At 36.9% G+C, this 16316-nt stretch overlaps 1 protein-coding gene across 1 annotated transcript in view; it reads left to right on the top strand.

The window, feature by feature from the left end:
- The window catches only part of LOC111139232 (kinetochore scaffold 1), a 69753-nt gene that overhangs the window by 46341 nt on the left and 7096 nt on the right, over nt 1-16316 (top strand). The window contains exons 14-21 of the mRNA XM_022491443.1: nt 5758-5873; nt 7527-7617; nt 8393-8509; nt 10150-10237; nt 14199-14276; nt 14643-14682; nt 15593-15694; nt 16169-16269. Of these exons, the coding sequence (XP_022347151.1) occupies nt 5758-5873; nt 7527-7617; nt 8393-8509; nt 10150-10237; nt 14199-14276; nt 14643-14682; nt 15593-15694; nt 16169-16269 (733 nt within the window). The remainder of the gene's footprint in view (nt 1-5757; nt 5874-7526; nt 7618-8392; nt 8510-10149; nt 10238-14198; nt 14277-14642; nt 14683-15592; nt 15695-16168; nt 16270-16316) is intronic.

The raw sequence follows: 16316 nt of genomic DNA on the forward strand, positions 1-16316 counted from the left end.
CAGTAGAGCATGTGACTCTTGGTCTCAGGGTTGTGAGTTTAAGCCCCACATGAGGCATAGAGCTTGCTATAAAAAAAAATTAAAGGAAATAAAAAGGGGGAGGGAAGAGGGAGAAAATAAACAAGGGAGGAAGGAAGGAAGGACGGATGGACCCACACAAATATGGACATTTGGTTTATGATAAAGATGCCACTGCAGAAAGTGGTCTTTTCTGTAAATAGTGTTGCATCAGTTGGTTATCCATAAGAAAAAATGAGCTTTGTCCCATAGTTCACACTATACATAAAAATTAAGTCTATATAACACCAAAAACACAAGTGACAAAAATTGGCCTTCATCAAAGAAATTTCTGTGTTACATGGGGGTACCTGGGTGGATCAGTCAGTTGGGCATCTGACTCTTGACTTCATGATCTTTCAGGGTTATGAGATCAAGCCTCATGTCAGTCTTGCACTGGGCATGGAGCCTGCTTAAGGTTTTCTACCCATCTCCTCCGTTTGCTCCTGCTGTCTCTCTCTCTCTCTAAAGAAAAACAAACAAAATACTTCTGTGGTACAAATGATACCATCAAGAGAGTGAAAAGACAACCAACAGAATGGGAAGAAGCATTGGCAAATCATACGTTTTATAAAGGACTTGTACCCAGAATATATCAAGAACTTTTCAACTCAGTAATAAAAAGACAACCTAATTTAAAAAATAGTCAAAAGGATCTGAATGAACATTTCTCTGAAGAACACATACAACTGACAATAAGTATGGAAAAACGTTTTCAGCATCATTAGTCATTAAGGAAATGCAAGTTAAAACGACAATGAAGGGTTCCTGGGAGGCTCAGTCAGTTGAGCATCTGACTCTTGGTTTTGGCTCAGGTCATAATCTCAGGATCCTGAGATTAAGCCCTAGGTGGAGCACCAAGTCAGACTCCATGCTCAGCAGGGAGTCTGCTTGAGATTCTTTCATAGTTCCTCTCCCTTTGCCCCTCCCCTGCTCACATGCACTCTCTCTGTTTCTCTCACTCTAAAATAAATAAATCTTTCAAAATAAATATATAAATAAAACTACAATGAGTTACTACTGCACACCCACTATAATGGCTGTAATCAAAAAGAAAATAAAAAGTGTTGGCAAGTATATAGAGAAATTAGAATTTTCATACATTGCTGGTGGCAATGGCATTTCATACATTGCTGGTGGCAATGGCACAGCTACTTTGGAAAACAGTTTGTCAAAAAGTTAGACATAGGGGTGCCTGGGTGGCTCAGTGAGTTAAAGCCTCACGGTCCTGGGATCTAGCCCCGCATGGGGCTTCCTGCTCAGCAGGAATCCTGCTTCTCCCTCTCCCACTCCCCCTGCTTACATTCCCTCTCTTGCTGTTTCTCTCTGTCAAATAAATAAATAAAATCTTAAAAAAAAAAATTAGAACTATTTAGAGGTGCCTGGGTGGCTCAGTCAATTAAGCACGTGATTTCAGCTCAGGTCATGATTCTGGGGTCCTGGGGTCTAGCTCTGCATTGGGCTCCCTGCTCAACAGAGAGGCTGCTGCTCCCTCTCCTACTCCCCCTGTTCGTGCATTCGCGCTCTCTTTCTCTCTCATAAATAAATAAATAAATAAATAAAACTTTTAAGAAACAGCTATGTAGAAATAAATCAATTCCAGTATTGTATATCTAAATGTGAAGTATAGGGTCACCCGGGTGGCTCAGTAGGTTAAATCTTCTGCCTTCAGCTCAGGTCATGATCCCGGGGTCCTGGGATTGAGCCCCACATCGGGCTCTCTACTCAGTGGGGAGCCTGCTTCACCCTCTCTCTCTGCCTGCCTCTCTGCCTACTTGTGATCTCTGTCTGTCAAATAAATGAATAAAATCTTTAAAAAATTTAAATGTGAAGTATAGGGGTGCCTAGATGAGTGAGTTGGTTAAGCATCTGATTTCTGCTTAGGTCATGATCTTAGGATCTGAGGATTGAGCTCTGTGTCATGCTCCCCACTCAGTGGGGAGTCTGCTTGTCCCTCTCCATCTGCTTTTCCCCCTGCTTGTGCTCAATTTCTTCCTCTCTCTCTCAAATAAATAAAATAATTTAAATAACTACATAAATATATAAATACATAAATAAAAACAAATAAATATGAAGTATAAATCAAAGATGGAAATGGAAAAATGAACACACATCTTCTTGGTTCCCAACTTCATTATTCTACCCTTCTCATGAGCATCCTCTTGCTTTAGCTGTAGATGGAAAGTAGAAAGCTGTCTAGGTATGTATCCAGAGCCTGCATCCTTAGAAAAGCAGAAAAAGTACCAGGGGACTGGGAGAAAACAGAGGGGAAAGATAAGAGCAAAGAGGATGGTGACAGGGTAAACAGGGAGAGAATACCTCAGGAGTTAACTGAATCTTCCTGTTTCCTCTCAGGCCTTGCAGAGGTCAGAAAGGTCAGTGTTAAGGAAATAGATCTGGGAACAAACCCATCAAGATAGAGAATTTATGCTATCCCAGAAAAGAAATTTAAAAATCCTAAAGTAGGGAAAGGACAAAGAGATAGACTATATATGAACCATGGAAAATGAAGTTTATAACTAGGGGCATCTGATATAGGACTTGGGTAACTGTGAGTCTCTTTTAGGATGGAACAGGGGAGAATGTTCTTTTTATTCTTTTTTAAAGTAAGCTCTATACCCAGTGTGGGGCTTGACCTCGTGATCCTGAGATCAAGAGTCACATTGCCTGGGGTGCCTGGCTGGCTAGTTGGTAGAACATCCAACCCTGGATCTTGGGGTCATGAGTTCGAGCCTGATGTTGGGTGTAGAGATTACATTTTAAAAAAGAAAAAAAAAAGTCTCATGCTTTACCAGCTGAGCCAACCAGGTACTCCTGGGGAGAGTATTCTTGAGGCAAGTGGGGAATTATGTGCTACCCGTTATAGACACATCTACAGCACTCATATGTGTTTGCAGTTACAGAAACTCAGCAGGTATCACCAGCAAATAGTGCTGTTGTAGTGCCCCACAACCCTCAGCATGCCCATGGAGTGCCTCAGGCAGAAGTACCAAAATAACACCCTTTCCCTTCTCAGTGAGGTTGAAGAACTGCAGGTAACCCTGCCAGGCCTGAAATACCAAAGCATTGATTGTGCACAAATTGGGTACGTAATCAAAATAGATAAATGAAGGGAGGAGGGTGGCTTGTGTACATGATCCTGGGCTCAAGATGCAGCAAATTAACCTAGCTATTGTATACAGCATAGGCGGATGCAGCCAATATGTACCCACAGTGCATTAGCCTGATATCCATTGACACTTGCATTCCTGATGAATCTCTGGGAGTGTGGTCCTGTGTTTCACTGGTGGTTATGGAGGTCCAGGAGGAAACCTACCCTTTTTCAACTCAAAAATTATTAACTGTTGTTTTATCTCTACATATCCCTACTCCCCACCCGTTATTTTGAAACAAATTCCAGGCATCATCAATTTAACATATTTCAGTATGTATTCCTGAAAAGATGAGGACTCATTTTAAAAATAAATACACATATAATAATTATACCTTAAAATGACTATTAAGTCAGTATTTATATTTCCCTGATTGTCATTTCATTTTATTTTTAAAGAGAGAGTGTGAGTGCAGGGATGGGGGGTTGAAGGGGAGAGTTAGCAGGCTCTAAGCAGAGCCTAATGCAGGCTCCATGTCATGACCCTGAGTTCACAATCTGAGCCGCCTGAGCCGAAACCAAGTGTCGGATGCTTACCTGTCTGCACCACCCAGGCACCCCAAGGGAGACAGAGTATCTTAAGCAGGCTCCACGGCCAGCACAGAGTTTCACTTGGGGCTCGATCTCACAACCCTGAGATCATTACCTGAGCTGAAATTAAGAGGTGGACACTAACTAACTGAGCCATCCAGGTACCCTCTCCCTGGTTGTCTTAAGCATTATTTTCCCGTTTACTACATTGAGTTTACTAAATGAGGTTGAAATATTATAATTAGTAGGTATCTCTTAATAATCTTCTAAATAGTATTGTCCCCTTTCATTTCTCTCTCCTTTTTTTTCTTTTTGATGAAGAAACTAGTTTTTTCTGTGGGGTTTACCAGAGTGTGTATTTTAACAATGGTGCACACGCAAATGTTTTTTTAACCTGTTCTCTGTCTCCTGTATTTGTAAGTTGGCAGAGGCTTATCAGATTCACTTTTTTTTTTTTTTTCCAAGTTCACCTTATAGTCGTACTTCCATCAGGAAATAATGTCTGGTTATGATGCATAGGCAGCCATTAAATCATTATCTAGATCTAGTAATTCATTAGGAGTTGTAAAGTAGTAGTTGTAAACTAATGCTACCATTTATTGTCCAGATATTTCTATAAAAAGAAATGTTTCTTTGTCAATCATCTGGCTCCTATATGAAAGCATTTAGCCATTTTCCCAAGGATGCCTGATTTCTTTGAGTGAGAAAACTGTGTTTAAAAAGCACAGTCTGGGTTCTAGTGTTGCCTTTTCTTTTTGAGCCAGTGCACAGAGCTTTGATTTTTATTTATAAGTCTAGCCTTAAAAATGTCTTTAACAAAGAGAGTCAACTTCAGTTATAATTGCTTTTAGCACTTTTTTATACTTTCTTAGCACATCTGCTAGAAGATGTGTTAGGGATAGAGAAAGGAGATTAAAACCTCATTCAGTTACATCCTTTTAATTTATCAAATAGAAGTAGAAAGTGAGAAAAAACTAACATTTGTTAGATTATTTTATGAGGCCCTGGGCTTGAGTAACCTTTAAAAACAAACAAAACCTTTTACTATACTCTTAAGAGATGGATCAATATTGTGCCCAATTTATAAATGAAGAGACCAAATCTTAAAGTGGTAGAATTACTTATTCTGTACCATACTGCCTATGAATATTGGGCAGTTGTGGGATTTTGTTTGTTTTGGCTTTTACATGTAATATGATGTAAGGAATTGACTTGGATTTCCAGTAGCATAAAGGACATCAAAAAGTCATTGGATTATAACATATCAGATAAAGGGCCAGTATCCAAAATCTATAAAGAATTTATCAAACTCAACACCCAAAAAAGAAAAAATACCATCAAGAAATGGGCAGGGGACACCTAGGTGGCTCAGTGGGTTAAAGCCTCTGCCTTTGGCTCAGGTCATGATCTCAGGGTCCTGGGATCGAGCCCCACATTATCTGGCTCTCTGCTCAGCGGGGAGCCTACTTCCTCCTCTCTCTCTGCCTGCCTCTCTGCCTACTTGTGATCTCTGTCTGTCAAATAAATAAATAAAATCTTTAAAAATAAAATAAAATAACCAAATTTTTACTACCTTATTTTACATATGTCAGAAAAATTTGAATTCAATGATAGAAGATAAGAAGATAGAAGTAAAGATCAGGACTAGAGAATGAGAGTAGAAAAGAATAATCTAGGAAACTGGTATCTTTTTTCTGTCTTTTTTAATGAAAGGATTCCTGATAAGTGTGAATTTTTAGGTATTGATTTTCTTAAAACCACACAAGCCATTTTCAAATCACTATTCAAACACATGTGAGGGGAACATCCACTAAACATCTGTAGGAAATAGACTTTGATGTCAGAGACTTGTTTTCACATTCCAGCTAATAGGTTACTGGGTGTATCAATTTCAGAGAGTAATCAAATTTTTCTTCATAGAACTTTAAAATAAGCCCACTGAAACTTGAAACAGTTCGTAAATATAGTTTTGTCTCCAAACTACCAGTTTTGAGGGACTGATTTTCTTTTTTTTCCAGTTTACTATAAACACACCACCTACGCCAGAAGACCTGATGTTAAGTCAGTATGTTTACCGACCCAAGATACAGATTTATAGAGAAGATTGTGAAGCTCTTCGGCAGAAGATTGAAGAGTATGAAAGTTTTTGTGTGTGTGTTTTGTTAGATGGGTGGATAATCTCTGTGGTAAGGTTTTAATTAGGCATTGACATAGGAAAAAGTTCATAGCATTAACTGGCGGTGTCATACGGAATGTGGAAAAGAATCAGGTTTGTAGGCAGACAGATTGAAGCTCAATCCTGGCTACAGCACTAGCTATGTAACTTTATGTAAGATATTTAACCCTTCATTTCAACATCCATAAATTAGGAATAATAATACCTACTCAGTAGGTAGAAATGAGCAGTAACATTAATGTATATAAAATATTTTCACACCATTTGTAGCAGAAAGTATGTCCTCAGTAAATAGTTAAAAGCTTATGATATCATGAATTGATTGCAAAAGAACATCGTCAAAAGTAGATAATAGGAATTTATAAATTGTGTCTGAAATCAAGATTATTTTAGGGTTTATAGTTTTATCACAATTTGCCCTTGATTTGGAGGTCAGAAAGTACATGATATTACACAGATTATTGCTCAGTGCTTTGGTATGTAGATCCTGCATACTAATTTACAGATTATGTATATCTAAATTCCCTCAGGTAAATTAGACTTGCAACCCAAAATATATTTTATATCATACTTATCTAGAACTATTCAACTAAATTTAAACCAGCCTAACAAACAGAAAAGAAATAAAATAATTTTTAAATAGCTATTTAGTTTTTAAACTAAAAACTTAAGATGCTGTTAAATTATAATACTGCAGATTTGCCTGATTCTGGTTTTTCATTCAACAACTATATATTGAACACCCACGCTGTGCCAGGCACTATACTAAGTACTAGGGTTCATCACTGAATAGGACAGTAAAATTTTTTTTCTTCATGTTGTTTGAAAGAGTTAAGTGTCTAAAAACTTGTCTTAGAATGTTTCATTTTGAATAAAATAAGATCTCACACACAATGCACAGTCTGTTTAGATGTGGTCTACTGTTTGATTTTATATTTATGTTCTTGTATATAATATATTCCAACTCTGATAAAAATTTATTTCTCATTAATAAGAGACTAATATATAATTTTGCTACGTTTACAAATGCTATTGTATAAAGGTGAGATAGGACTGGGAACTGACTTGGGAACTTTTACTTAAAGTAATAGCTACAAGTTCACAATTATCCATTGATAGGCCCTAAGGATTCTTTAAAAGCAACATGTTTTCATATTGGAACAAGTTGATTGAGATTGTAAGGGAAGTTTTTCTGATTTATAACATTCTTTTTTTTTTTTTTAAAGATTTATCTATTTATTTACTTGACAGGCAGAGATCACAAGTAGGCAGAGAGGCAGGCAGAGAGAGAGAGGAAGGGTAGCAGAGAGCCCGATATGGGGCTCGATCCCAGGACCCCGAGATCATGACCCGAGCCAAAGGCAGCGGCCCAACCCACTGAGCCACCCAGGCACCCTGATTTATAACATTCTTGAACTGTTCTACAAGTGTTGAAATAATCAGGCTGACCACTGTTCTTGAGTTAATTTCCACCCTTTTTAATATAGAAAAGGACTAGGAAGGATTAAATTAAGTATGCCTGTAAATCTGAGTTGATTCATTCAAGCTGACTTCTGAACCCTGTGCTAATTATTAACTTTTCTATATTTTATTTTATTTTCTATATTTTAGATTAAAGCTTTCTGCATTGAACCAGGATAAACTGTTGACTGATGTAAATAGGAACCTGTGGGAAAAAATGAGACACTGCTCTGATGAGGAGGTATTTTTAACTCATTTTCTGAATAGGAATCAGTATAGACATTTTGAACCTGTTTATTGTGAAATAAGTAACTGTTACTTGATAATTAGTGACAAGTTCTTTAACTTTTCAGGTATAATATGTTAGTGAGGTTTTTATTTAATTACACGAGTAATTTTTTTTTTTAAGATTTTATTTATTTATTTGACAGACAGAGATCACAAATAGGCAAAGAGGCAGGCAGAGAGAGAGAGGAAGAAGCAGGCTCCCTGCTGAGCAGAGAGCCCAATGTGGGGATCATGACCTGAGCTGAAGGCAGAGGCTTTAACCCACTGAGCCACCCAGGTGCCCCAAATTACACGAGTAATTTTTAAAATACATAATCTTTTCAAACCAAAATGTCCAATTAAATATATGAAATATGTTTAAAGTTCATTTAGAATTTCCTCCTACTTGTATCACTTAGATTTAGATGAGGAAAAGATTTACTTTAAGTGGTTAAATAGGACCTCATTTATATTGCTCTAATATATTAAGAGTTTTATTAATTTAGGGCCTGTCATTTTCTAACTTGTACTATGAAAAATGATTTAAAAACAAGAATTAAAATTAAAATCTTTGGGTCTGTTTTTAAATTACTCATGTTATTAAGTTTGCAAATGGGATGTGCCCTGCCTTAGGAATCAGTCTAGGATAGGCAGAATAGCCCACAGCAGCTGAACTAGCCTTCCCAGACCATTTGTCTTACTTAACTCATTTGTTTTAGTACACCTTAACCTTTAATTTTCCCTTGCAGCTGAAAGCCTTTGGAATTTACCTGAACAAAATAAAATCACGTTTTACCAAGATGACTAAAGTCTTCACTCACCAAGGAAAAGTGTCTCTCTACAGCAAGCTGGTACAGTCAGCTCAGGTAATTTGAAACAGTTAACAGCATAGAAAGAAAGATGTATTAAAATTACTTTATAGTGATTGTAGAATACGAAGAATGTTTCCTAAGGAACATCGTTCATAAAGACGTAGGTTTCAATTTATCAAAATTGGGAAATCTGGCATCTTGAGTAATTCTAGAATATATTTACAAATATGGACCTGTGTCTCATCTCAAATTTGTTATCTATTATACATGTTGAAATAAAACAGTATAGGATTCTGCTCTTCCATTGCTAAGGACTATACTGGAGTATTATCTTCCTCATAGTCCAGACCCAACTGTGCATGTTTATTTTTATTTGTTTATTTATGTTTTTAAGTAATCTTTACACACAACGTGGGGCTCAAACAACACCAAGATCAAGAGTCACACGCTCTACCGACTAAGCCAGCCAAGTGTCCCTTTGTGTGCATGTTTAAAGTCGCATTTCCCAAAATGAGTGTACTCTGCATTAAAAAAATTATCTTTCCATTGGCAAATAATTCTGAGAAACAATATGTGCCATATTACCCCTTGGAGAAATGTAATAGGTAGCATATTAAAGTCTAAAGTCAGAAATAGGGGCGCCTGGGTGGCTCAGTGGATTAAAGCCTCTGCCTTCAGCTCAGGTCATGATCCCAAGGTCCTGGGATCAAGCGCCGCATCCGGCTCTCTGCTCGGCGGGGAGCCTGCTTTCTCCTTTCTCTCCGCCTGCCTCTCCGCCTACTTGAGATCTCTCTCTTTGTCAAATAAATAAATAAAATCTTAAAAAAAAAAAAAAAGTCAGAAATACTTTTTTTAAGTCTAAAAGGAACAAAACATGCTATAATTCTGTTTAGTTATTTGACCATAGAACATTTTTTTAGGAATTCTTTTTTCGGGAATACATGGGTGGCTCATTTGGTTAAATGTCTGCTTTCAGCTTAGGTTATAATCCCGAGGTTCTAGGTTTAAGCGCCTGTTAGGCTCCCTGCTCAGCAGGGAACCTCCTTCTCCCTCTCCTTCTGCCACACTCTATCTCTCAAACAAATAAATACGATTTTTAAAAAAGAATTCTTTTGGGGGAGCACCTGGGTGCCTCAGTTGGTTAAGTGTCTGACTCTTGATTTTGGCTCAGGTAGTTATCTCAGGGTTGTGAGATTAAACCACAAGTCACACTCCACACTGGGTGTGGATTAAGATTCTGTTTCTCCCTCTCCCTCTATTACTCTCCTCCCCCATCTAAAAATTTTCTTTAAATAAAAATAAAAAATAATTCCTTTTTCGGGAGAGCATCTGGCTGGCTCAGTCAGTGGAGTGTGAGACTTTTGATCTCAGAGTTATAGATTTGAGCCCCATATTGAATATAGAGATTACTTAAAAATAAAATCTTTGAAAACAAAAAGATTTTTTTTAAGTAATATGTATTTAGTATCTTATATTATATGGAAATACTGTAATAAAGGAAAGTACAAAAATAAGTTTATATTAATGTTATGTATGCTTTTTAAATACATTTTAAGTCCAGACTTGAAGCTTCGACCTTCATTTTAAGATTTTCCTATTCATGATATAGCAGTATGTCAGCGAGTTTAACCATTTATAATGTTTAAATATTTTGTTTAGAGGTTTAACTTGACAATATAATATTGTGTGTTTAGAATGAGAGGGAGAAACTTCAGATAAGGATAGATGAGATGGACAACGTACTTAAGAAGATTGAAAACTATCTCACTGAGGTTGAAATAGGTAATGTGTTTTGAATACTTTTCCAAAAGAAAATTTAATTTTGTCTAAATGCTTCCCTATAGTACGGATTGCTGGTATCACTTATGTCAAGCCTTGTATTAGCAACTTGAGACATTAAATTAGAGCAAAATAAAACTCCTTTCCTGTGGTCATCTGCAACAATCAACAAGAGATGCTCAAGATAATAAATCTCTTTAGAAAGCTCTTCATAATCTAGACCATAACCTTACTTTTTAAAATAGATGAACTTATTGTCTTTGAAAATGATCTCTCCTTTCAGTTTGATCTCTCATAATTCTGCATTGTTAGTGTTATTGTCCTGAAACTGCTTTCTCAAAGATCACGAAATTCCTCATAATCATCAAATTTGGAAGCTCTTGGCCCTTAAACATCTTGACCTCTCAGCATTTGACACTGCTGATTATTTTCTTTCTGAACCTTTCATCTCCCTAAGCCTCTGTGATATTGTACTACCCCGACTATTTGCTTTCTTCCTGAGTATTTCTTTTAGTCCTTCTGTTTGTCTCTCTCTAATCTCCTGTGTAGGCATTTAGATTTTATCATCTAGTTATTTCTATGTTCTTTCCCTTACTGCTTTCATCTGCTTTAACATTTGTATTTATATAAATGATTCCCAAATTCAGTTAAATTCACCAGATACTGTGCTTAGCATCAGAAAAAAAGATATTGTAAACACAGATTTTGACTTTCAGTAGCTTATAATTATTCTGAGCTAAGGCATCGTTAGCCTCTCTCTTGAGGTCCAAACTTAATCTTTCTAGCTTCCTGCTGAACCTCTATGCAAAAATATCTCTAGGTACCTTAAACTCTGTGTGAATAAAAGGGAATTTACTGTCTTCTCCCATTTCTAAAATAAAGCCTGAAAACTTGCTCTCATATGATGTTTCTTATCTATATTAAAGGCATCACTATTGTTATAAAGTGTAAAAAGCTAAAAACTTTCTTTGTCTTTGAGTTTCTCTTATCAAGTCCTGTCATACCTACTTCTTCGGCATCCCTTGTATTCTTTCCCATTCCCATTAAGGCTATCATTAATTCTGATGTGCTATTTCAAGTTTTCTAACTAATCTATCTACACTCTTACTTTATTCTCTTTCCAGTCCAACTTGTGCATTGTTGCCAGATTAAATAATTATGAAGAACAGTTTTCATTATTTCATTGAAAAACTTATCTTTCCATTTATAACAAAGTCCAAACACCAGACCTTGACATTTAACATTCTCCATTTTTTTTTCTCCAGCCCTTTATAGATCTTCCTTTCTTACATGATTTACTTTTAGTTTTTATTATGCATCCCAAATTCCAACCAAATCTTGTCATCTCTATGCAGTAGTGCCACTTCGTCTTTGCTAGTACATTCTTCTGTTTTCTACCAAAGGAGGTAGTCATCATCTCCCTTGAGCTCCTATAGCTATTTTGTTAGTCCTTCTTATAGTAGCCATACATCTACTTGTAATTACAGTTTCTTTTGTGTAGTTTATCTCCCTAACTAAATTGTAAGCTCCATGGAAGAATCTGCCTTTATTTTTGTCCATATCCCTCAGAGTTCTTAACACTATGCTTTGTTTTGAGTATAACTGCATTGCATTGATAATACGAATTCCAAAATCTTGATTGCCCTACCCCTTTGTTCATTACCTTTCTCTCTACTTCACAGACAAAAAAATAGAAGCTATTAGGCTACAACTTCTAAACTTCCTATTGCCAAACAAACCTTTATATATCTATATTCATTCTTTCATCCATCCTTCTTTTCCCAGAGACCAATCTTTCCACCTAAACTTTGAGTTCCATTCCCTCTTCTTAGGAATTTCATATCACTGATTTTTCCTTATCTCTTATGTAGTCCCTGCCTCCTCTCTAAAGGATATATTCACCTCTCTTTTATCTTTAAAATACCAAAAAACCACACTTCCCTCTCTAGGACTTACTAACAAATAGCTCTCTATTTCTTTCTCATTCCTTCATTATTCCTTGTGCAAATACACTGAGTACTTACTCTGTGCCATGTATAGTGCTCAGTGCTAAGAATACTATGGTGATAAAAAAACAAAAACTTAGGAGTGCCTGGGTGGTACAGTTGGTTAACCAATCTACTCTTAGTTTAGGGTTAGGTCATGATCTCAGTGTTGTGAGATCAAGCACTACCCACAATGGGCTCCAGCTCAGAGTGTAGTCTGCTTAGATTTCTTTCTCTTCCCCCATCTCCTGTTTACGCACATGCTCACTTACTTGCACTCTCTCTCTAATGAATAAATAAATATTTAAAAAAAAACAAAAACAAAAATTTTTATGGCCTTGTGGAGCTTCTCATCTAGAAAAGAATATAAGAATTAAACACATAGGGGGTGCCTGGGTGGCTCTGTTCGTTAAGCATCTGCCTTCAGCTCAAGTCATGATCTGGTCCCATCCTGAGATGGAGACCCACCTCAGGCTCCCTGCTCAGCAGGAAGTCTCCTTCTCCCTCTGCCTCTCTCCCAACCCCCACTTATGCTTTCTCTCTCTCTCTCTCTCTCTCTCTTGCAAATATATCTTAAAAAAAAAAAAAAAAGAAAGAATTGAATAGTTTTATGGTAAGTGGTTACAAAAGAGGGGTTACATGGTGCTTCTAAGGTCCTGAAATAGAAATATAACCTAGTCAGGTCAAGACCAGCTCCCCTCTGAGGAAGTAGCATTTAAGCTAAGAGCTGAAGACTAAGGAAGAGTTAAAGTGAGGAGGGGAGAGTAGGCTATTGAATATGAATACACATGCAGAAGCTCTTATGGGAAAGAATATACCAAGTACAAGGTCTGAAATAAGGCCAATGTGGCTAGAATAGAAAAAGCATAAGAGAGAACATGATCTGAGCTAAAGCTGGAGATGTTAGCTTTAGGGGTCTGGCCATGGAGGGTCTCTTAAGGAGTTTTGACTTATAAAATAAATTTATATAAAGAACTAAAGAGAAAACATGAAATATTTTTAAGAATTAAAAAGAACAGGGATGCCTGGGTGGCTCAGTTGGTTAAGCATCTGCCTTCAGCTCAGGTCGTGATCCCAAGGTCATGGGACTGGTCCCACATCGGCCTCCTTGCTCAGTGGGGGCCTGCTTCCCCTCTACCTGCCACTCCCCTGCTTGTGTTCTTTATTTCTTTCTCTCTCTGTCTCTGACAAATAAAGAAATAAAATCTTTATTTTATTTTATTTTATTTTATTTTATTTTATTTCTTTGTCAGAGAGAGAGGCAGATGCACAATGACTGAGCCATCCAGGCACCCCAATAAATAAAATCTTAAAAAAAAAAAAAAAGAATTAAAAAGAACAGGAGTGCCTGGGTGGCTCAGTCAGTTAAGTGGCTGCCTTTAACCTGGGATCGAGCCCCACATTGGGTTCCTGCTTCTCCCTCTCCCTCTGCTGCTCCCCCTGCTTGTGCGCACACACACACACACACACACACACACACACACACTTGGTCAAATAAATAAATAAAATCTTTAAAAAGAAGTTTTGTTTCTGATATAAAAATCTAAACTCAGTTTGGATCTGGGAAGGGAAAGGGATTTTAAGGATGAAGTTTTAAGTTTTCAAAAGCAAATTAAGATTTTAAAATGTGCATGCATGCATTTGTATATGTGTATCTGTTCCTGCTTCTTGTCCATGGGATTGCCTAACAATAACTTTGATGTATGCAAATTATATTTAAACGATTTCCACCTCAAAGTGGCCCCTGAGAAGTTGCTGTTGGAGATCATTGCTGTACAGCTTGAAGTTCACTTGTCTGCCACTAGAAGCAAGTCTTTGTATGAAATTATAATTATAGCTCAGTGCTTTATTGGTGAGGAAGATGGGGAATGATGAGTGCTTGTAAAATATTGTTAACTCTTCATTTTGGGACCATCTTTTTTTTTTCTCATCTCTGGTTATTTTTGACTGAGATATTCTAATGCACATTGCCTACTTAGAAACTAAGAATTTGGAGGATGGAGAGAAAGACAGTCCTATGGAAGAATGGGATTCTGAAATGAGAGCTGCAGAGAAAGGTAACTGAAGGGGTGTCTGGGTAGCTCAGTTGTTTGAGCACCCATTTCCTGATTTTGGCTCATCTTAATCTCATGGTCATAAGATCAAGCCCTGAATCAGGCTCTGCACTCAGTGTGGAGTTTGCTTGTCCCTCTCCCTCTGCTCCTCCTCTTTCTTTCTTTCTTTCTTTCTCTTTCTCAGATAAATACATAAAATCTTTAAAAAAGAAAAGAAAGGTAACTAAATTAATTAAGGAAGTAAAGGGGGAAAAAACAATCTATTTAGGTGAGATTAAATGATACAGAATTTTCAGTAGAACAGATGATTTTTGTAGCAACATTTTAATGTGTCCATTCTGATAAATTTGTTTTGTTTTCTTTCTAAAGAACTGGAACAGCTGAAAACTGAAGAAGAAGAGCTTCAAAGGTCAGCCTTCATTTGGAATGTTAAAAAATAAGCTAAACTTTACATGACTGAATGACTTCTACCTCCAAAAACTGAGGAGATGAGGCACATGAGTATTGACTTAAGACTGACTCAGGGCTTCTGCTCCACCTTGAATTTGATCCATCTTAGTTGACAACATTTTTTAAGCCCTTACTGTTTATAGCCTGTTAATCCAAGGTAGTACTTTTCAAGCTTGAATAATATCAGGATCCTTTCAAAGAAAATTAACCTAGCATTAAGCTGTTTTTATATTTTACTTTTATAATATACTTAATTATAAGTATAAAATGAGGTATATTTTTCTTATTGTTATGGATCTCATTTAACTATAAGATTAAAGTGAACCAAATATAAATAATGACAAACTAATAAAATTCCAACTGACAACATTAACTTGACAGTTGATAATGTTTGGCTAAACTTAATACTAGCAAAATGACTAACAAGGTGTAAGTTCTATTTAGCGCTAATAAACTAAAAAAGCCAATCACAGGCATCAAAATTATGGCATGTCTAGTTTTAAGGTGGGCATTCTTATGACCTACATTATGGTTATATTTTATCACCAAAACAAAGAGTAAATTTTAATAATCTTAAAGAATATGCAAACCTTCAAGGATGCCTTCATGGATCCTAATTTTTAGAACCATTGACTTAAGCCTTTCCTAATTAGACCCACATTTCTAGATTAATGCTTATCAAAGAAAGAAAGGAAGGAAGGAAGGAAGGACGGACGAAAGAAGCCTAAGAAAACAAAAATGGATGCCATTCACTTCAGTGGGGAGCTGTCTAGCATGTGACTTTTTGACTAAAATAAACCTTTATTTTAATGGAGTCCAAATTGTGACAATAGCCTTATCTCACTCTGAATACCTACTTTGATTTGCAGAAATCTTTTAGAACTGGAAGCACAGAAAGAACAGACCCTTGCTCAAATAGACTTTGTACAAAAACAAACAGATAGAACTGAAAAGCTACTGGATCAGTTGAGGTAAGGAAAAGTAGGTGTCATTAGTTTGTGTTTTATCCTGTGCCTTTGTAGTTGTCTAAATCTATTACAGCAATTGACATGTGTTTGTAATATGTATCGCTGTTTTAACTTATAATACTATACATTCTGAAAAAGAGTCATGTACCCAACATCAAGTATAGTGGCTCAGTGGGTTAAGCCTCTGCCTTCAGCTCAGGTCATGATCCCAGGGTGCTGGGATGGAGCCCTGCATCAGGCTCCCTGCTTAGCAGGAAGCCTGCTTCTCCCTCTCCCACTCCCCCTGCTTGTATTCTCTCTCTCACTGTGTCTCTGTCAAATACATGAATAAAATCTTTAAAACAAAAATATTGATTGTCTCCCAAGCCAGTAGAAAACTTCAGCAGCTATTTCTGGTATGGTTAGCATGGTATCAGAAGTTAACTCTCTTCTTCTACCTCAGAAAAAAATTCTTTGTCTCTCTTTCTTCCTCTCCAGCTTGTCTGAGTGGGAAGTCATTGAGTGGAGTGATGATCAAGCTGTATTCACCTTCCTTTATGACACAATAGAACTCACCATCACCTTTGGAGAGACAGTAGGTGAGTAGCAAAAGTAAGATAATTCCTCTGCGTGAAAACGTATGGCA

Source organism: Enhydra lutris, unplaced genomic scaffold (assembly GCF_002288905.1).
Source record: "Enhydra lutris kenyoni isolate GAN:26980312 unplaced genomic scaffold, ASM228890v2 scaffoldscaffold4, whole genome shotgun sequence".
Taxonomy (NCBI): Eukaryota; Metazoa; Chordata; class Mammalia; order Carnivora; family Mustelidae; genus Enhydra; species Enhydra lutris.